The 22,654-nt window shown below is 39.6% G+C and overlaps 2 protein-coding genes across 2 annotated transcripts; both read right to left on the bottom strand.

Annotated features, from left to right (window-relative positions):
* Positions 1–5,090: 5,090 nt before the first annotated feature.
* LOC116259391 (proline dehydrogenase 1, mitochondrial-like) lies at positions 5,091–9,134 on the bottom strand. The gene is made up of 4 exons (XM_031637185.2): positions 8,500–9,134; positions 7,263–7,908; positions 6,209–6,449; positions 5,091–5,332 (listed from the first exon to the last, which is right to left on the bottom strand). The coding sequence occupies exons 1-4, from the start codon at positions 9,028–9,030 to the stop codon at positions 5,287–5,289; spliced, it is 1,464 nt and encodes a 487-aa protein (XP_031493045.1). The 5' UTR covers positions 9,031–9,134; the 3' UTR covers positions 5,091–5,286.
* Positions 9,135–15,974: 6,840 nt separating this feature from the next.
* LOC116258325 (enolase 1, chloroplastic) lies at positions 15,975–20,870 on the bottom strand. The gene is made up of 7 exons (XM_031635416.2): positions 20,379–20,870; positions 18,465–18,772; positions 18,123–18,277; positions 17,712–18,029; positions 16,538–16,684; positions 16,404–16,454; positions 15,975–16,281 (listed from the first exon to the last, which is right to left on the bottom strand). The coding sequence occupies exons 1-7, from the start codon at positions 20,777–20,779 to the stop codon at positions 16,216–16,218; spliced, it is 1,446 nt and encodes a 481-aa protein (XP_031491276.1). The 5' UTR covers positions 20,780–20,870; the 3' UTR covers positions 15,975–16,215.
* Between the last annotated feature and the right edge of the window lie 1,784 nt (positions 20,871–22,654).

Raw genomic sequence — 22,654 nt, 5'->3', positions numbered from 1 at the left:
ATTCTCAAATTGACAGGCGTTAAGTTTAAGATGCATGAATCTTGGTAGATATGAATTGGTCGCAGATTTGAAGGAAAGAAGATTTCCATGCATGTCTTTTTCTAATGAGAGAGCAGCCGGCGCAGCAAATGAAAGTTTGGAATCGGCTTATTGCTTTTAAGATACAGTAAGGGATCTAAAGACCACAAATGTAGAGTTAGATGAAAAAGAAAATAAACAAACTAACTAAAGAGGAAAGAACAAAACTAGAATTTCTGGTATAACTGAACCACACTTAGTTTTGCTTGCATACATAATACACTGATTGATAAGAACACGTTCACATGGATTTAATTTAAAAGATAGTAGAAAATCAGGTTAAACGAATGAGAAAAAACACACATTATTTCTCAAAGACAAAGGGTCTTTTGCGCGAGGGAAGAGTCGGGGGAGGCCGCCTGGTGCATCGACGCAGGTGGGCCCAACCGAGTTGGGTGTGGGACCAGGTGGTCCCCACAGCAATGTTGCCTATTAAGAGGGGGGACTTTATCCAAATCTTTCAGATAGCGCCTACCCCGGTGGCCCCCGTAGAAGGTGGGGCCCGGTTAACACGGTGGGGCCCACCGCCTATGGGCCACACTCTAAAACACAGTCCCCAGAACATGTGGGGCCCACCAGCTGGTTACCTTCCGGGCGCTTCGTTCAATCTCATCTCTTATCACCGCACTGTCTGTCTTGAGCTAAAGCATTCTGAATTTTTTGTTCTTACCGTGTTTGAATGACGAAGACGCGAGGGAAGCAAGCGTAACGTTGACGTCTTGTCCCGGGCTGGTGTCCCTTCAAACCTTGTGAACTTTGTTTCATAAGGGAGAAAACCATGTTTGTCTCAACTATCGCGAGTCTTGAGTAAAAAAAAAAAAATTGTTATATTTGTCTTAAAAATAATTTAAAATATGTTGAAATAATCAAAATAAGAATTTGACACGTGTGAATTGAATCAATTTGCCACCAAATTTAGGAGCCAATCTTCAAAGACGTCCGATAAAATTGAAACGGCGATATGTGTAAGTAGTGATTTGTTAAGAGGAAGAGACGGAGAAAGGTAGGGGAAGAAAGAAGCAGCAGAATAGTCCTGAAATGTCCTGACCCGGTCGTCCTCGGTGACTTCCAAAAGGAACTGCATGATTCAGATCTCTGTGGACACCCGAATTCGGCGGACCGGACAGCGACCATATACCCCACTTGGTGATGGCCTTCGTCCTCGTCCGCCTCTTTTGTCTCACGTACAAACACGGAGGTGGTCGCCCGTGACTTCCCCCCCGCAAATAATTTCCGCCGCGGAATTTTCAGCGCACCAACTTACCGGTTCCGGTACTTCTTGTCTCCCCGTTTTTGGCATTTGAAGGCTCGACTTGTCCTTACCCGAGTGGGCGTCGGCTTGCTGGTCCGGAACGTTTCGGACCGTCAACTTATGGGCTGCCAACAGAACCACAGGGACCCCTCGCAGTTTTTTAATTAACAAAATCAAGTATGCCAAAATTTTTGGCCGGCTTTTTTATAATAAAGCAGACAACTTTTGGCACAGAAAAAATGGAATCCCAAGTAGGTGCCTTTTGAAAATGGTGCCAATTTTTAATTTTTTTTTTAATGTGAATCTGAATCGTTTTTTTGTCTTAGCAAATGTATAATATTAGTTGTTCAAAAATCGAAGGAAAAAATTTTGGAACATTGAAATACCAAAAAGAAAATAATAGTAAAAACCAAGTGTAGGTAATGCTTGAACACATAATTAAGTAATCAATACTGAGTATTTAATATAAGGTGGCTTTCAAGTAGAACAAAAGTTCCAAGCTTCATATATACCATTTTGTGAGATAAGTTAGAACTTTGTTGTAGGTCTTTTAGTTCATGTCAATGAAAGTTTGCACATCTTTGATGTGTAGATAGAACTGCAAACAAAAGGATAAAAAATTTTACCTGGAGTTAAAGTTTCACACAACATTGCACGCAACTTAATGCTACACATGAAAAACTATCGATAGAATCGCATCTACCGAAGGAGCTGCTGACCATAATGCATTGTTACGCTTTGTCTTTGCACCACCGTTCTACACATTTAAAGTGCATTACTTTCCACTTGAGACTTGATTGGATTCCACTTGCTTCCCAAGGTGGCGCTTTTGAGTGTTATCCCACTAAAGCTTACTGTTTTTGGCTCATTCTGAACAATTGGTGATAGAGGAGGCAATGTAATTGAAATGATAATGATATTGGTGTGACAATAATGGAAGTTGAGGGAGGACAATTTGATTGACATGATAGAGGTGGCATCGACACAAAAATGACATAATGTTGCTATAAGTGGTGAAAATAATGTTTAATAATAAATAACATGACAAACAAGGAACCAGATGGACCCCTGCCCTTCTTCAATTAACAAAATCAAGCATACAAAAATTTTTTGCCGGCCTTTTGATAAGATATCAGATAACTTTTGACCCAGAAAAAAAAAAAAAAAGAATCCCAAGTATATGTCTTTTGAAAATGTTGCCATTTTTGAACTTTTTTTTAGCAGGAAGATTCGGCTCGTCGAATCTGAATCTGAATCTGAATAGCTTTTTTGTCTCAGAAAATGTCTAATATTAGTTACTTGTTCAAAAATCTAAAGGAAAAATTTTTGGAACATTGAAATACCAAAAAGAAAATAATATTAAAAACCAAGGACGAGAGAGATGATTTTGAAAAACTATAGGTAATGTTTGAACACATAGTATTAAGTCACCGACACTGAGTATTTAATATGAGGTAGCTTTCAAGTAAAACAAAAGTTCCAGGTTCCATATATACGATTTTGTGAGATAACTTGGAACTTTGTTTCAGGCTTTTTAGTTTCCTGTTTGTTTATTCATGAAAGTTTTATTAATGGGCATCAAGTCTTGATGTGTAAATAGAACTGAAAAGAAAAGGTTAAAAAATTTTAACCGGCTTTAAAATTCCACTATTTATATAAAACTTTATTCTCAATAATAAAGTTTCAAAACATGTTAAAAAGTTCAAGCACATTTGTTTTCTGCTAGAATTTTTCACGAATCTTGAATTAAAGTTCACGCTCCACAGTAGAATGCCACATATTCAAACATGAACATGGAGTATAAAGATGGGTAAAGTAATCTTTTGTTAACTAGCGGCCTTGCACATAAGCTCAAACTCATTGGATGGATGTTCGGAAGTGCTTAACAGTAAGAGCTTGAATTCGGAAAACTTGATAAAGGAAGGACCGATTTGGTGGATAACCAATAAGATGATGTACCGTGACGGAAAAAACCATGAACGGGACAAATAATGTCACTGGGGAAAAACTGGACAAAAGCTTTAATTAATTAATTAATGGCGTGTTTGATGGGCCAGAGATGTACGGTTGCCCATTAGACAACGTCGTACACTTTGTAACTTGGATGTTAACCGGAGAAAAAGTTGTCACCTCTAATTCACCACTTTTTTCTCCACTTTATTTTACAGATATATATAATATTAAGGGCGAAGTCAAGAATTTTATTGTCACATCAACTTTTACGTTAGTTTCGAAAATTTTCAAATTTTTTGTTTGAAAGATGAAATAATTTATTAGTTTATGATTTATAGTCTTCAATTTGGAATCTGGATATGCACACTTTGAAATATACTTGTTTCAATATAAACAAAATGCCCTCTTAGTGTCTCCAGGTCTGAAGATTAGGGTTGGGTATTTTAAGTCACCTCCTGAAATGAAGTGTTAAGTGGTGGGGCCAAGCTCTTCAAATCAATGGAGTGAAAGAGATGAAAAACATACGTAGAAATATTACTATAAGTTGTAACAGATAAATGTGAAGAGTATCACTGTCACGTCACGAGTTGAGGGTGCAAGTCATTTTTGCACTTAGCAAACCATCACCCAGGATTTGTTTGTCTGACAATAGACCGTCGACAAGCCGCTACTGTGATGTTCCGTCAAAACATGATATTCGTTCAAACACTATTATCTATTTTCATACAAAAAGATTTCCTTGATAGAAAGTCATAACCAATGGCAGTTGCTAACTAAATGTTATTAAGCAAGATGATTGACTATCTCTTTACTCGATGTCGAACATTCACTCGCTTGACCTCGCACCTTCATACGTAGTTGTAGAGCATCCACCAAAGGAATCAGCCTTAAACGATGCACAACATTGCACGCAGCCTAATGCTATGCATGAAAAACTACCGATAGGGCTGACCATAATACATTGTTACGCTTCATCTTTGCACTACGGTGCTACACATTTGAAGTGCATTACTTTCTACTTGAAGCTTAATTAGATCCCACTTACTTCCTAAACAGTACTCAACAGTCACATTGAAGACCTTTGGGTACAAATACTGTGATCTACTTAAGCGTGTGCTGGAGTGTTATCCCACTAATTTTTGGCTCATTGTCAATAGAGGAGGCAGTGTAATTGAAATGATAGTGATATTGGTGTGACAATAATGGAAGTTGAGTCAGTCACGATGTGGAGATGATGAGTGGGGGTGGGCAATTTGATTGACATGATATCCTGAGTTGACAATTATAGAGGTGATGTTGATAAAAAATAATAATGCTATAAGTGGTGAAAATAATGTAAATGGCATGACAAACAAGGAAAATTATAAACAGCCCTACAAAAGGAGGGAGCAATAAAAACACAGAAAGGAGGTTGCAACGATAAGGATGGAAATATCGGCAAACTCTATTATATATCAATGTATGGAAACAAACAAGAGAAAATGTTTGGGACAGATGCTTGCTTTTGTCTAATCCGATTGAGAAGTTTTCCTAATGAATTCTATTAGGAAATAGTTACTTTTGTGACGAAATGGGCCTACTATAGAATTAATTTAATTTTCTTTTTCTTCTTGAAAACATGTCTCTCTCTCTCTCAATCACTCTTTCACTCACACAGTCTCATCTTGAGTTGTATGCAATCACCACTGTTCAATACAATGCATAGATAGCATTCTATGAAAACTAACATTGGTATTGCCAAAATTTTGAGTGACCCTAATTTGTGAACATAAACTAACAAAACCATTTTCTTTTTTTAACTCCTGTCTAGAGATAAATTTTCTTCATTTTATTTTATAAGATACGGCATCTCTGCCAATTACATGCATAAATATACGTATGTACAAACACACCCCACAGGCCACAAGAGAGTTGGAATTTAAGAACTACATCTAAAGCCCAACCCTTCTCTCTTAAATGGAGATGCCTCTGGCTCACGCCCCGGCAGCCTGCACATTTCTTATTCAGCCACCGATTATCGAATCCCTCAACCTCCTCTGCAATTCGCCCCTGTAAACACCCAACGATAAAATACATAAACACGAAGCATGCGATCAGAAATAAACAGAAAATTAACCAGTTTCAAGGAAAAAAAAATAAAGGCCTTCTTATCTCACAATAAAATATTTCACGTAGAGACAAAGCCTCTCTTTTACTACAAGCTTGGAAGCTAGATTAATTAACTATATGAAACTATCATTGTCAGGCAGTTTTTTAAAAATTAAAAGCTGGTGTCAGCAAATTCATAAAGATGAGGCCCTTTTCTGTAACACAAGACAAATATTTGAGGTAGATTTATCAAACACTCGTTCAAAATTTGTACTAATTTACTTTAATTTTGAGGCATATTCATGGAACGCTCAAAGGAAAAAAAAAACTCCCAAACAGTTCCTAGAAAGTTTCAGATACTATTTTCCAATCCTTTACCAAACAGGTGATAAGATAGTGGGTGCTGCGTCATGTGTGACTCATGCATTAAGTGGTCGTACCAGAAACCATCAGCGAATTTTGTAGATTATCTTTGCGGGTTCTTCACGAAACACGTGATAAGGTAGTGCTGAATCATATACAGCTAGGAATTGAAGCAGAGGCGTCAGCAAGATAGTGTCAAGAGGTGGTACACCTTTTTACTTTATCGCTTCATTTCCCAGAAGAGAGGATATCCCAAATATTAAAGGATATCTTAATTGCTTGTGCTTATCAAAGGGCTTCCAATGGCTAGTGGCTCCCACAAGCAGCCATCAGCAGAAATGGGGTTCAGACAATAAGGCTGATTCCAACTGCTACCCAAAAAGAATGGAGGGTCCCAAGAGAATTCCAGAATCTCAAGAAAGAGAAGGAGAATCACCAATTTGAGTGGTAGAGAAAAGGTTTGAAGATACATACGTGATGAGATTCCTGTCCGCAGCAGAAGTAGACAGCAGGCCCCTGTTCTCCTCTGCTCTCCTTAGGAGATAAGGGATGACCTTCTCCAGGGGGCCAAAGGGCAGGTACTTGCTCACTTGGAAACCTGCATTTCTCAACCCAAGGGAGAGGGTGTCTGCCATGCCCTTGAGCTGTGAAAAGTGGAGATTTTCATTTCCCTTGCTTATTCCTAGCTCCTCTGCCTTTGCAGCAGCTGCTTTTCCTGTAATTACAGTCATAGATATGGTGAGCTTGTTAGACTTCAAAAAACAAGTATTACAGATCAGTTTACTTCTTGTTTGTGAGTATAAACAGTTGAAGTCAGAGGTTTGGATGCAAAAAAAGGAAAAACACAGGGATGGTAGTGCTTAAAAGAACTTTCTCACTCGATTTGTCAAATCTCAAGAATAGTCAACTGGAAATTTTCAAAAAAAAAAAATGCTTGTACCGTCATTTTCATAATGGGGATCGGCAGGAATCTTCTGCCGTCTTTCCATATTTCGAATATTCAAAGCACGCTGTGGAATCAACAACTTTTTTGACTGTGGACTAAATAAATCATGGAGTTGGTGCCTTCACCAATAGTTGTCAATTTGGAATCTGTCGACCGTGTTGGGAACTGCAATTGGTTTATCTAAGGTAGCAACATGCACTTGGTAGGACACACCAAAGGGGAAGTTAAGGAGTCTGTAATCAATTTCTCGCATGATTGCAGACGTAAGAAAATAGTATCCCTTGAGATACGGTGAGATTCATGGCTGCCAAAATGAACATGGTTCCTAATCAGAGAGGAGCCCTGGCGTGAGGAAATGATTAATTTCAAAACAAGAGCAAAGAAGATCATAAGTACTGATCCAAAAAATCACATTTGGAAAGTGCTTGAGGACACAATTTTCTGCAAATTCTCTGCAGTTGACACACAGAAATAGCGTGTTATGCAACAGTAATATATGGTGAAGAATTAGAATTCCAAAACCTTCTGTGGAGTCAACAATCAAGAAAAGTTGGAGGAAGACAGGGAGTTGAAACTACCAACCAGAGTTGATGTTGTGGGTGGCGAGCACCACAGATCCAGAACCTTTTGCAACCTTCTCAAGCATGAAGGCTGCACATGAATCATAACATTCATGTGTGTCCCGGATGCATGAATGAATAGGAGAATCAGCTTGCAGAGACGATGCCAACTTGGTTTCTCTACTAATGTAAGCACCCCTAACCAATTTCAGACCCACCATAACGCCTCTCCTCTCTGCGTCCTCTGCCACTTTGACAAGTCGCTCTTTTGCATCTTTCAAGTAGGCCTGGATCGTCCCAAAAACTATTGGCACATCTCCCTTGTTAAAGGAAATGGAAGCAGAGTAGGTGAAGTAATCGATCGCAGGCTGTACTGATGTGTACTCTGCATCAACTAGAAGAGGCAGATACAATTCACTGCATTTTCTAGCAAGTCTCTCTAGTCTCTTATGAGCCAATTGAAGATCAGCTTCCTCCTCGTCTGAAAGAGGTGGTGGAGCCGAACGGGTATGATACAAGGGGCTTGAGTCGGTCAATACCGGCATGCAATCAACCTTCCATGGAAGATGAACTGAAGGGTTTTTGTGTTGCCATCTCAATAGATCGCTTACTCTCTCTAGCAAACGTATTGGGCAAATGGCAGTGATCTTCACGCAAGCGAAACTCACCTGTCCAAATGTGAAACAGAAACACTTTTAGACAAAACATGAGATGAAAGATCCAAATTGTTTTCCAACAACGCCATATTACAGAAGATAGAAAAGAACTCTGCAGGTTTTCAATAAAATCAAATTTTAGAACTAAGCAGAAAAGCAAAAAGAAGATGCCTATTAAAAAAATATAAGGAAATAATAAAGAACTCTTCAAGCCAGAAAAATCATTCTCCAGAAGCTTCCTCAATTCTCCTTGAGGAATCTCCGAAACAAGAAAAAAAAAAGACAGCACGAATAATACGAAATGGTAAAAACAGAGAAGCCCATAAAATGAACGCACAAAAGAAGCAACAGGAAGAAAAAAAAAAAGGAATCTTAAGATTCTGTCCTGAACGTCCGCGTATCATATAAAGGAGGTGAATCGATAGTATTTCTGGATGAAATAATTCAGTTTGTCCCACTTTCTCCGGACGAGTTGCTTAACCAAAATCGCCACGGAGCCGGAATCGTGCCAGAAGTTCGTAAGCAAACAGAACGTGTTCAAACTTCAAACAAAACGCGAGCGAGAGAGAGAGAGAGAGCAGGCGTGAGAGAGAGGGAACTAACGGAGGAAGGAGGCAGAGACGGCGTCGACTCCACCGTCTTGAGGAACTCCTGGAGATTCCGATCGCAATCCTCGTTCCCCTCGGCATCCTCCAACCCATAATCTAGAATCCCCCTCAGCCCCCTACCCCACATCTTCCTCAGCGTCTCCCCTGCCTCCTTGACGCCCTCCCCGGCACAGAAGTGCTCGTACACCGTCACCTTCACCGCCTGCCGAACCACCGGAATCCTCATAAACGGCGACGACATCAGCCATGACCCCGCGTCGACGAGCGGCCCGCAGGACGCGAGGTAAAGGTTAAACGCGGCCCTCAGGAGCTCGGACGAAGGCACCGACGCGAACAAAGCCTGCGGGTCGTCGAGCCCGAGGTTGTCCGGCAGCGGCCGGTGGACGAGCGCCTCGTGAACGAGCGGAGGGGCGGCGGTGGCGGCCAAATCCAAAGGCGAGGAGGGGGTGGTGGAGGAGGAGAGGAAGCGGGCGGCGGCGCTCAGAGGGATCTTCTTCCTCAGAGAGAGAGAGACTCTGTTCGCCATGCAAAATAGGAAAATCGTGCTAAGAGACGGAACGAGAAACAGGGGAAAGAGAGAGCGAGACTTCGTTCACACCGGGGGTTGGCTTGGCTGGCGAGCAGCAGGGAGCCATTGGTATTTATAACAATTTTACGTGGTGGCAGCGGTCACCTCAAGATCAAGCCATTTTTCTTGCACCTTCCCTCCACGGAGGTGCGCTGTCGTAAACCAACTTTCAAGGAGACGAGAGTTAAAAACTTCAACCCATCTGATGACGTGGCAAGCGGAGGGCATTGACCGTCAAATGCGCCACTCAGCTTCCTCGATCACCGGGTTCGACGACCGCGTCGAGTTCATGTGGATAAGGGCATTTTCGTCTTTTAGAGAAGCCGACGACGGAGGGGATATTCATTTTCCGAGGGTTTGTCGGAGCGTGGCAGTCTGCGCTTGTCGACTGCTGGGAAAATTCGTCGGCCGTTCGATGGATGCGCGTAAATTGAGTTTCCGAAAAAATTAGTGGCCGTAAAGTGAATTTCTGGAAAGTTTCAGGAGGTTTTAACGTGACGTGAAGGGTGGTGTGTTTAATTACAGCAGCAGCTTTGTCTGACTTCCCTGACTTCTTGATCTGCACCTGAGTTAAAGATTGAGAGACACAGTCACCAGTTCAAGTTTAGGATGAACACCTCATGTAATTTTAATTTTTGAATCTTCATAGTATAATTTCAAATTCTTTTAAAGAAATTTTTGATTGACTGGTGTGGCTATGGATCCCTGCCATTGACCCCAATGTATATCTAGGGGCGGAGGCGAAGGTAGCTGGGGCCAACTCCACTTCTTATGAGTGTCAACAGTTTGGATTCAAATTAGATATACACTTAAGCACATCTACTTCTTTCGGATAGTCACTTATTCGGATTTGAATATATACAAAAAATCTGATTTCACAATTTGAATCTATCTTGATTTTTACATTCATTTTGGACACTGAATCTCAATACTGAACCAAATTTGACTAATTTATAAGATGTAAGAGCATTAGATATAGAATACTTGTTTAAAAGTAAATCTGATCCAAATTCGTATCTGAATCTGATTGAATATTTATGTATATCTGAATCTGAATCTGAATCTGATTTTCTAATCAGATATTAAACATCTGATTTTTTCGGAACGGTTCTAGATGTCCAATCTAAATCAGATATACGGACATCACTATCATTTGCATTAAAAAAATAAATAGTTTAAATTATACAAAAAATTAAAAAAAAATATATCAGCTCTTGTTAAAAATTTGAAACTATAGTTCGACCCTTATGACAAAAAATTCTTAGTTCCGCCCTTGTGTATATCATCCATTCATTGTAAAAAATAGTGCTGATATAGCCATGCCATTGTTAAACTAATCGCATACTTTGTTATTATATTAATTTCTTCCCAATCAGATATAAATATTTTCTCGATTAGCATTCCACTTGTTGATGAGCCGGTTTCATCTTTAAGGGAATGAGCTTAACCAGTTCCGGCAGCATATCTTCTTCAGCTTTCTTCACCATGTTTTGCTAATGACCTTCCTAATCCGAGCAGGACCTTGATTAATTTGGAAAATAAAGATTACTTTTGGTAGATTTTTCCAAAGTAGTCCGTACTTTATCAGCTATTTTCCACATCCTGCCTTTCCATTTTTAATTTTCAAAGTTCAACCCTTTTTTCTAAGTGTTGGACTAACCAAGTATTGTTAAGATAGCTTAAGATAAAATGCTTCACCCTCAACTATACCATATATATGTATATCACATAATACATAAGACTACGATCAAGTACTTCATTTCTATGAGATTTTTTTAGAAAACCAACCATACAAATGCAGTTTCCATGTCAAAAAACTGAAAAAAAAAAAAAAAACATAATGAGCATTCATTATGCTTTTCAACATAGACATCAACATAATTCAGTTGGTTTTGTGAAAAACACTCGTGTATGTAACTTTTCATATTCTATTGCTTGTACCATCCATTTATTTGTATTTATATTCTTATGTGATCCCCAAATCAAAAAGTAAAGTTGTCTTCTGATTAAATTAATTGGGCAGTTCTTCAATCCAAGTGCAAGTTCTAAAAAAAAGGTACAAGTTGAATTCCAAAAACGTATGATAGTGGAAAAATTTTCTACTTTTGAGGCAAATTGATTTCTTCAAAAGAAATTCTTGTTCTCCTCAGTCTAAAAATCATGGGCAACGATCTTCTCCTCACATGATGTGGGCTTCTTTATCCGAAAGCATAGGATCTTAACAATGGATGAGGGCTTCCACCATTTGTGGATATCCTTGACAATCGCTTGCACCAGATCTGTATTTCCTGCTTGAACAAGCAACAGCATGTGTTTACTTTATCAATGCAACCAGTAATAGTAAGAGATCACCTCGTCCCTGCGCCCAAGGATGATTTGGTTTCCCCACCACAAATGGGGAGTGTTTGCAGCTCTATCGATGGGGTAGTAACCGCTGGAGTTTAGAATTTCCTCATCTGAGAGGAAGGTGTGGTTGCACAGACCACTAGCGGCTACTGTTTACTGTATCAACATGCACCCGTAATGGAAGAGTTTCCCTTATCCAAATGGCGGAGCATGGTGTGCCTTATCCGTTTGGCCATGGAAGGTGTGGTGGCACGGACCACTAGCGGCTAGTGTTTACTGTGTCAAGGAACCACTAGCGGCTAAGAGTTTACCTTATCCATATGGCCGAGGAAGCTGTGAAATTGTGGCCAGCCTATACAGTTTAACTGTATGCAATTGTGTTATAGGATTAGTTAGCAGATCAACCTTGCAAATAGGGAAGAGAGAGAGAGAGAGAGAGAGATTTTTTTTGCTTATGTGTTCTGCATTCAGGTGCCTAACTGCAGGTGCCATTGCTGTTACCAGGGGAGGGCTGGCAGAGGCCTAGCTCCCCATAAAAAGTAAATAATAATTTACATATAAATTTTAAACAAATTTATGTATCCTATATAAAGAATTTTGTAAAATAATATTTCGGCTCGTGTCAAAATTTTGAAGAAATTATAATTCGACCCCCTCATAAAAAATTGTGTCAAAATTTTGAAACTATAATTCGACTCCCTCATGAAAAATTGTTGTCTCCACCTCTCTCTGTTATTGTAAAGTAGCTGGGTATGCAACTTATAAGCTACCTACAAGATTTTTCTTCGATATAATAGGGAGACTCTTAGAAAAAGGAAAAAGTATAGTATTTTTTTTTTAATTTAGAAAAAATCTAAAAGTTAGAAAAAATAAAATAAGTGAGAAACTAATAACGTAAATATGAAAAAATAGGTAAATAAGCAACAAATAAAAATTAGAAAAATAAAAACAAGCAGTTTGGCATTCAAAAACACAAACATAAAATAAAATAAAAAATGCAACAAAGGCATTTTTCGTGTCTTTTTCATTTTGGCATTTAAAAAAAGACATTTTTTAAAGTTTTAAACGGCTGACTTATTTTTGCATTTTTTTTCAGAAAAAAACGAGTTTTAATGACTAAGCAGTGCTAATATGTAAATAAATAATTTATACATGTTTATGTGGTCAGTTGCCTACACAAGCCTACATATGCCTCCACCACTGGTCGGACTCAAGATTAATGCTGTAAAAATCTCTCCCTTGAGCTTACATCAATGCACCTCTATACTTGATAGGATGAAAAACTTCAAAATTTCAAGGGCCATTCTCTAAATTTTCATGTTCTTGAAGATGGCATTTGTATTTAGGGTTTGGCAGATGGCTGGTAACAAGTCGGTTGCTAGTTCAACTCATTTGGACATTAACTCTTTACACAAGACAAAATTAGTACAGGCTCTAGAGATGGAAAAGTTTTGATCTCTAAATTTTACGCCACCAAATAAGCCACAAAGTCTCTCAGTTCAAGTGCATAAACAAAAAAAATGCATTAAGTTAAACCAACGTCGATCAGGCATCGCACCTTGAGAATTATATTTCCATTTTGAAAATTTTGTGTTATATGTGTGCTCTGGGGTGGTTGGTGGGTGCTGTGCCCATGCATATTACGTTGGGGTGAGATGCAGTTGTTCTGGCAGTGGCATCTCTCCTTCCTCAAGATTTACATTTGATGGTATGGAATTTTGATTCAAAAATGAAAATCCATAAACATAATTCCTCTTCAAACTAGAATGGAATCAAAATTCCAAGTTTTAGTTCCCTAATTCTGGAAAAAAAAATACCATGTTTGTTTAATAATTCTAATTTCTTAAAATACCAGCATTTTGATTCTAAAATTCGATGATTTTGGGTATATCAAACGCATGCTTAGAAGTCATTCTTGGAGGCTGGTTGGTGGTTGGTCCTCTCACAGGCCGGTCTTCCTTTGCTGGGCATTTGTTTCCTTAGCTGTTTTGTAGGAAACAGTCGCTTTCCCAAGGTGCTGGATCAATTACTGTCTCTTGTGATGGAAACTGGTGTTTCTCTGTGCTCTCTACTCAATCTGATTGAATGGAAGATGGTAGGGAAGATGAGCTGAACTAATATTCAGGTCAATTTGCAAGGGTCAACGGCTAAGTGGGCCAAGAGAAGGCATGAATTGAAAAGGAGTGCGACTTGCATCTTATACTCTTTTACTGTCTTCGACGATGAAAAGGCTCAACCACCTTATAACACGCGGCATATTATGCCGCGTGCCCATATGGTGGTTGAGCCCTTTGACCATTGCAGGTGAAAGGTCGTAATAAAGAACTTGCTTTTGCTGAAAAGTGTTCGACTTTTTTCATAACAATCCCCTAGATGGTTATTTTCCAAGTTTCTATGCTTTTTTTTGGGTTTTCCAGTTTTATTTTGGCTTTGTCCTAGAAAAGAAAAAACAAATCCTTTCTTTCAAACTACAGTCCTCGAAGTGGGCTGTGAAAACCGTCAAAGTTGGCCGAATGGGCAGCCAAAAGTTGGAATAGAGTTGGATATTAACTAAAAATTTATTAATCTAAGCATGGTTTGACAAACCTAACTATGCAAATTTGGCCTCCCTACTGGAGAACTTAGAGCTTGCTTGGCGACAGTAACGAGTTGTTGTTGTTCTATGAACCTACCTCGAAAACAAATTTATAGAACAATATGTTATAATGATTCATGAATCTATTCCAATTTTTTAAGAATCACGAATCTATTCCAATTTTTAGTCTTGGTCAACCTTTGTGTTCGGCTGCAGATTAGCTTTTGATTTCCCCCCTCTCTCTCTCTCATATCTCTGTTCCTCCTTTGTTTGGTCGCTTCTTTGTTCACTTTGCTTTCTCTAATTATTTTGCTGACTTTTTGTGTTCTTTGTCACTTAATTTTGTTAAAGAAATTCCCATTTTGTTGGCTCCCTCTCCCTCTCGCCCATAGCAGAGAAACCACTTCAGATAGGAGACCTGACAGTCGGATGAGAGGTCGTCCTCTTTTTTGACAGTCGGATGAGAGGTCGTCCTCTTTTTTTTTTTTGGCATTCGTGTGCGTGTATATGTGTGTGTGTGTGTTTGAGAAACAGAGTGAGATGTTATATTTTGAATCTGTGACACACTAAGACCTTGCTCATACTTGGTTGAACCTTCACTGTGGGCACATAAAGATATCATGGATGTGGATAATTTCTGGTTTCTCTGATCCCTGTAAACATTCGAAATGATCTTTTCTCACGATAGATCTGGTCAAGCATAGATCCGGATAACCCTGTCTACGAGTCATATATGGGTTCCGTGCTATTAAACCCCAACATGGGACTGAACGCACATCATATCCAAATCCAACTCCTAATTTCTTGTTCAGATCATCAAAGTGATAAGTGCGAATGCTGTTGGATTGGATCAATTCTTTTATCAAACTTATTCATTTAAGATCTGTCGTCTAAGTGTGTAAATGTTTCAAGTATTTTGAAAGATCTAACGAAATAAATTGACCAAACGCTTAAAAATGTCGGACTCAATAAAAGAGAGAGAATTTGATGTTTCAATGGAACCTTACAAGAGGCAAAACTTTTTACTCGAATAAAATTTGCTCTACATATTGGGGTTTTCACATTTTTCTAACAAAAACTTTTGGACAGTGTGCAGACATTCATATGGTTGGACTTGTAAAAAATAGCCAAAATGAATATGCCCTGGGGATATATATATATATATATATATATATATATATATATATATATATATATATATATATATATATTTATATATATATATATATATATATAGAGAGAGAGAGAGAGGGTGTGAAGAGGAATGAGAAAGCCAGTAAAGAGAGAAGAGAGACAAGGAAGGTTATAGAAAAATTGTTGTTTTATGATATTCGAATTGGCTTTTTCTAATTTGCAGAATCTGAAGCTATTTCGCAGCTGGCTTTTCTCAGATGTATTGTCAATCAATTTTGTATATTTTTGCTTCAATGAGTGTAGCATAACTGATGCATTACATTGAATCTTGTGGGTCTACTCCCTTCAGACCGCAAATGGTGGGATCACGACACCGCCGTTAATCAATTTTGTTGTCCTATCTCCAAAACTATAACAAGATGTATCATCTTAAAATTCTAATATACAAATATGTTTGACTATTCTGTCTACCCAGACACTCCCCAACATGTATTATTTCACAGAATAAAATGCATAGAAGATTTTACCACCGTGCACTGTTAGCCGGACCAGAATCTAGATCTCATTTTAGCAAACACACCTATCCCTGGCCATTACTGATAGAACTTTTCCCAATTGAGAGTACATTTGTGACATAAAAGTGGCTTCCCCTGGAAAAAGTGGATTCCCACGAATGAGTCCATTTCTGGAAAACTAGCATTAAGTGGCTACAGAGGCATTCTAACTTATGACAGTTTGATACCAGGGCAGAGTTACGTGCTGATCTTTGGACCATAATGAAGCTACAAAGTGGATCCTGGCGAGAAACAAAGGCGTATCGGACATGCTAGGTAAATGGCACGCAACCGAAAAGAAATGCAGAAGCAGATGTGTTTATTTAATTTTCAGTGTCAAACTTGAACAGAGAACCTAGGGCTGCGACCATGTTACTTACAACAGCAGAGTTGCTAACAATGGCACAGAAATGACATCCACATCTAAGTGCACCTACTAAAATTGATTCTACAAAATTTAACGCCTAAACTTATGATTGTACGTGCATCGGGCCCCTTAACTTCGTTTGCAACCTTTCTTCTTCAACATAGATATCACGGACACCTGAAAGCTTCACCAGCATAACGAACATCCCCGAGCTCTTCTTCAATACGGAGAAGCTGAATAATGATCAAAGTAGAAGTTCAGTTTCTGTGATTTGGTTAAACAAAACGGACAAAAAAGTGTCTACTGCGTGCTTGCACGTGTGTAGGTGTATGACAGGGAGGGAGGGAGAGTATACCTGATTGTACTTGGCCAGCCTCTCACTTCGGCATGGGGCTCCAGTTTTGATCTAAGATATAGGCACATTAATTAGAAAAGCTGGACAACATAACAAAAGATAGGAACAAGCAGAAGACAGTCGGAAATAAGTACCTGTCCACTTGCTAGACCAACAGAAAGATCAGCAATAAAATTGTCTTCCGTCTCTCCACTACGGTGGCTGACCATTACACCCCAACCAGCGGCTTTAGAGTCAAGAGCCGCCTGAATTGATTCTGTAACTGAACCTATCTGATTAACCTGCAAAAAAGCAGTGCTGATTACTGAAGGATCAAGAAGCTATGGTTCACATGGATGAATTTGTTTGCAGAATAGTTCCACTGGATGCCTCCATAAAAAATTTGACAACAAATGCAAAAGCATGGGCAGCTTGGTTTGATAATTTGATCATTAACATTTAAAATTCTTTTGACATCTTTTCTAAAAAATCCGTTCATCATGATGCAGACCTGTTCATAGTTGTTCCTTTCCCTTTCTTCAATCAAAGAACAGTGGTGCGAGCCCTAATGATAGCTTTTTCTGTTTCCTTTTCAGCAAATTCCATTAGAAGGAACCTACATTTATCTTGCTTTTGTGATTATGACTATCCCTGGCATTGTTATTGCTGTTGCAGAATAACATCAAAAAGTTCTCAACAGTTGCCGTGCTGTGAAATAACCAACGAAGACGCAATGAAACAGAACTTTGAAGTTTCATCATCGTTCCTTAATTGCCTTACTTTCCACCTATTTCCTTTTCTTAATTTTCTGACGAACCACCAATGCATACTTATCCCTATGTATCCTAGTAAGCTTGATCCCACAAACTCATGAATGTAAAGATCAAAGGACTAGACTACTGCAGACTTAATGGTTCTGAAAACCAACTCCTAAAACACATTTAACCCCCATAATGAAATTAGACCTGATTAGACCAGAGGTAAGCACAGCAAAGGGTGGAGGACCCATTATATTGGACCAGACTGCCCCCTTCTCTTCCTCATATACAGAAGAGAATATCAGGTCCAATCTGGCTTTAGCACTCATCTGATGTTACCCCTCCTATGTGCTTTTTTGTTCCTCATCTTCCAGTCAACTTCATTCATTTGACCTTTCACTTTTCTAAGTCTTTAGAAATCAGGAAAGTTTGTCAAGAAGCCAAAAAGAGACAAACTAAATGCCTGTCCTAAAGATGCTCTTTGTAGAAAAGTATATAGGGAGAAGAGTATATGATGTTGCACAAGGATTAGTAGAAGAAGTAAATCAGACAGGAATTAAAGAACAAATACCTTCAATAATAGACCATTGCAGGACTTCTTTTGAATTGCCTCTTTTATTCTCTTTGGATTTGTCACTAGCAAATCATCTCCTACAAGTTGGATATCAACTGAAGATTGCAGGGAAGCCCATGAACTCCAATCATCTTGATCAAACGGATCTTCTATGGAAACGATTGGGAAGTCTCCAATGAATTCTTTGTACAAGTCACATAAACTCTGAGCTGAGTACACATGAGATCCATCATTTGGCTGCTTTTTAAAATTCAGGTCGTATCTCCCATCTTTGGTGAAGAATTCTGAAGCTGCAACATCCATGCCTATCTTGATCTGCATTCAAACTTGAAGTTATTCAGATTCACAGAAATGTAATTCTTGTTATGAAAGCACAGAAAACAAAAGAAAGAACGCCCTTACTACTACCTTTCCTGTGTAACCAGCTTTCTCAATTGCATCAAGCAACAAAACAAGGCCCTCCCTGTTATCTTGAACATTAGGAGCAAATCCACCTTCATCACCAACATTGCAAGCATCTTGCCCATATTTAGCCTTGATTATTCCCTTCAGGGTGTGGTAGACTGTTGCATAAAAGACAAATTCGCTTTGTTTAGTTCAGGGTACCCATATCCTGGGAGGTATAACTACGCATGCAACTGTTACCTGATTTTGAGTCAATGGCTAAATGAGATGCAAAGGTATAAATTGACCCTCTATTACAAAGATAAGGATTTTGCACACATTAATATAATGGGAACTATATCTGACCTTCGCTGCCCATGCGCATGGCCTCAGCAAATGAAGCAGCACCTACAGGCAAAATCATGAATTCTTGCATAGCCAAATTATTTCCAGCATGACTTCCGCCATTAATCACATTGAAAGCGGGGACGGGCATAACCAGCTCCTTTGTTCCAGAGAGTTCCTGGATGTGCCTGTACAGAGGTACACCCTTAGCCCCTGCACCAGCCCTGCAGACGCTGAGTGACACTCCAAGAATGGCATTAGCTCCGAATTTTGACTTATTGGGAGTTCCATCAAGCTCTAACATGACAGCATCCACATTGCCTTGGTTCCTGGGTCAAGCAATGAAATCAGAGAAGTCATTATCTTGTACAGTAAAGGAACTGGAGATAAGCATATAAGCACCACCACCTTTGATGAACAGTTGAAAGGCCCCTACAACGAAGAGCTTACTCTGTGAAAGTTCAATTCATACCAAACATGGCCTATATAATGGAGAGATCATGTAAAAGGGACATTCTATATGACCAGGGCAAGTACTCATGGATCAAACAAGTCACGTGTAGTAATAGCATTGAGAACTAGGTGTTAACAAATTGCATTCCTAAACTTGGCCATGCCTCTGTTAGAAGTGTGATCCTGATGTATACAGGACTGTGTTATTGTACATCAACCCATTGAACCTTAATTATTTCTATGCACGTGATATTGCTTAACCATTCAAGAAGACGAATTACAAACCCTATTCATCCAGTGAAAATTCAATCTTGAGCCCAAGAATCTGAGATAACAAATAATTACTAAACCTTGTATAATTTTCACTTTTTTTTTTTCTTTTTTCCTTTTTGGAATCTATATGTGGTATTCCAAAACCAAGGAATCAGATGTGGCTTCTTTGTCATTCTTCACTAATTCTCTCAAGTCAGCTTACAATCCGGTGGTTCTCATTCTGCTTCCTCCATCCTGTTGTATCATTTCTTGCACACACAGTCTTAACGAGTCAAATCCATACTTGATGTTTATTACCTCACCAGTCAAACCTGCAATGCAATTTTGCTTCTTAGGATGAACCAGGGCATGCTTGGTTACCATGCCTTATTCCTGGTGTCCTTGACTGTTAAACCCAACAAGTACTCATCACGTGCCCATCTACAACATGCTTTTGATTCAAAAAATTATTCCACCGTCATAAGTGTGTCTTCCTTCCGTTAACATAAGCAGCTATTAAGGATTCGTCAGTGTTACTATTGGACAGGTACCATCTACCTGAGAAGGAACCTGGGTTCAATCACTTCATCAAATAACCATGTCGGACATACAATTCAACCATTGCTCTACGCAAATGTGTGGAGGACCACTAGATTAAACCAGAAGTTTATGAAGATAAATATTTGACAATTATTTTCAAATGAAATTATCAACGGCAGCATGCCAGCAATTGATGTGAAAACATAAATAGCAGTAGCCTTAAATAGAAGCAGGTTTCAAGCTTTACCACTTAGTTGATACACATCGTTTCACTCTATTTGAGTTTAAAAAAGAAAAATAAAAAACGATTCAGGAGAATGCGGTAAAAGTAATGGCGAGAGCCAATTAGTTGATCCCGTTACTAAGACATTAGTTCATGACGATATGTAATCTATCACATCCTAAGAGGAAGCAACGAGGGGAAATCATTTGTCTTGTTACTAAGAAATGTTTTCCTGACCTCACGGAATTCCACAAAATCGACTTTGCTTTATCTGCTTCTAGCCAAAAAAGACTTTCTTTTAACCTTACGTCCATTAATGTCACGAAAGAACCAAATTCACATCTTGATGACGACATTTCATGTTAAAGCACCAAATGATCACGTCACGCGGGAAAACCAACAGAACAAGGGCGATAGATCGAATACCTAAAGACGATATAAAATTTGAAGTAAGAAACCGAGCTCACCTGACGTCGACGCCGATCAATTTCGGCGCGATGACCTCGTTGATGTTCCGCACGGCCTTCAACACCCCCTTCCCTCCATAGACAGCCTTATCGCCATCCCGCAGCTCCAGCGCCTCATAGATCCCCGTCGAGGCGCCGCTGGGGACCGCCGATCTGTAGAGGTTTCCGGCGCCAGTGACCAGATCAACCTCCACCGTGGGGTTCCCGCGGCTATCGACGATCTGCCTCGCCTTGAGGGACTTCAGGGCGCAGTCCTTCCCGACCCTAACCGGAGCTGCCGCGACGGAGCAGCGGACGCCGGAGGGCTTGATCCTGAGAGAAGGGAGGGAAGACGAGAAGGCGGCAACCTCCGGCGAGAGGGAAGATTTTGAGGATAGAGCGACGGTGGAGGAAAGAGCCATAGCCGGAGAGCAGCAGCCCCTCTACAAACGACGGTCAGACGAGCGCTAGAAAGTGAGGATCTCGAGGTAGAGAAAGAGAGGGAAGGGAAATAAGAAGGGCGGAGAGAACGAGTGTGAGAGCTGTTTGGTGGCGGCCATGGTGGTGGTTGTTGGCAATGGCAAAGGTAGGTGACACCAAAATTGGCGCGAGAATCAAGCCTCTTTTGTAATACTGCCAGATGGATCGTTTAATAAAAGAAACGGGACTTCTTCACACGTGGTGGAAGGAGAGAATGAGCCTTTTTTTCTTCAAAACACGGAGTTTTAAGAGACCATCTTGCAGTAGGGGAGAGGCATTTGAACCCGGCTGCTGGAGAGGGAAAAGTTCCAAGTTCCAACTTTCTCTTGGACTTTTCAACCCTTTACATCCTCCGAAATGACCTGCAACTCTAAAGAGACGGGGAACAGGAGACGGTCCAAGGAGCTGACACTCATAAGGCTAGGACTGTAATTTCGGCATACGATGGCTGTTGTCCCAATGGAAGTTGGGAGATATTATTAACAAAAATATCATAAATATGATACGATGGATGTCTTAATATTACAAGGAGAGATCCATCAGATAGAGGTGAATTTTATTTATTTTTATTTTACAACAAGATCAAGATCTATGAATGAATCACACTCGTCCAAAAAATCGGGCTTAAAGTTTATTAACATAACAAAAAATGCACTTGAATTTGAAAGCTATTGATAATTCTTTCTTAATTTTTGTGCCTACAGGGGCAATAACATGGAGAAATAAACTGCTATTAGAAATGTTGTAAATTGACGGTATCGGTGCCTTGATAAGTTTGCCTACACACATGACGTATCGGCCGATAAGTATCGGCACATTCTTATCTTTCGGTATTTCTTAGTTTGAAAATACATTAAGTTATTAGATTGATTTTAAAAATGAACCAATATCAATCAAGTATCGTATCAGTAACGGCCGATACAATGTGTATCGGTCTACACAATCTGATACAAATTCACGGGGGGGGGGGGGGGGGGCGCTGGTAGGTGCTGGTCCGGTGGACGAAGCAAAATAATGAAAAGCTCGCCTACCATTCTTGATCTAGAGACGGTAGGAGGGTTCCTACCCACCTACCAAAGTCCAGATAGACTCGGAAGGAATCTTGAGGGGTTTATAGCACCAACCCGCAATTAAAAGCGTGTTTGTTTGACTGGACATGATGTCCCTGGGACATCATGCAAGACACCCTATGTAATGTTCTTGTCATGCCCCGAAGTTTCTAATGGCAACCTTGCGGTGTTTGAGATCGAAAAGTGATAAAAAATCCAGGTTACATGAGTTAAGCAAACAGGAGATGTCACATCTACTCTCGCTGCATGTAAAAAGCTGTGGATCTGAGCTTGAAGGTGGGAGGGTCGGATTTCAAATTCATGGATCTGTGGTTTTTAGATGTATCCATAATTAGTAAACATGCCTCTTAAGTTCGTAAGTTGTGTTTGATAGCCTAAATCTGAGGTCCGGGACTGATTTAAGATCCAACGATCTCAAAATCTGAGATTTAGAAGAACTTGTTTGGTGCTCTCTCTCTCTCGACAAATGATTCGAAATCTGTGATTGTGAGATCGGACATTTGCTAAAATAATAATTCTTACATTAAAAACTAGTCTCAGATCTAAGATCCTTTTGCGAAATGCATTGTAATTTTCTGAAAATATAAACGAGGTGGCGCTTACGCAGAATTGGCCATGAACTTCTGTTCAATCATAAAAAAAAAAAAGTGGAAAATATAATGAGAAATGGTTGAAATTCGAGATTCAATGTGCTTTGTGTTCCACGAATCCATGCATGGAACGTTCGCCCTTCCCACCGCATTCATT

The sequence above is a fragment of the Nymphaea colorata genome, chromosome 8 (genome assembly GCF_008831285.2).
Source record: "Nymphaea colorata isolate Beijing-Zhang1983 chromosome 8, ASM883128v2, whole genome shotgun sequence".
Lineage (NCBI taxonomy): Eukaryota > Viridiplantae > Streptophyta > Magnoliopsida > Nymphaeales > Nymphaeaceae > Nymphaea > Nymphaea colorata.
The sequence above is the reverse complement of the archived record's forward strand: the minus strand, read 5'-3'. Positions and strand labels throughout refer to the sequence as shown.

Coding starts and splice junctions, on each gene's coding strand:
- LOC116259391 (XM_031637185.2), bottom strand. CDS start 9,030: ATGGCGAACAGAGTCTCTCTCTCTCTGAGGAAGAAGATCCCTCTGAGC. Junction 6,450..7,262: donor CACCCACAACATCAACTCTG/GTTGGTAGTTTC, acceptor CTGTAATTACAG/GAAAAGCAGCTGCTGCAAAG. Junction 5,333..6,208: donor GCGGACAGGAATCTCATCAC/GTATGTATCTTC, acceptor GGGTGTTTACAG/GGGCGAATTGCAGAGGAGGT.
- LOC116258325 (XM_031635416.2), bottom strand. CDS start 20,779: ATGGCTCTTTCCTCCACCGTCGCTCTATCCTCAAAATCTTCCCTCTCG. Junction 18,773..20,378: donor TTGATCGGCGTCGACGTCAG/GTGAGCTCGGTT, acceptor TGCTTGACCCAG/GAACCAAGGCAATGTGGATG. Junction 18,278..18,464: donor CATGCGCATGGGCAGCGAAG/GTCAGATATAGT, acceptor TTTATGCAACAG/TCTACCACACCCTGAAGGGA.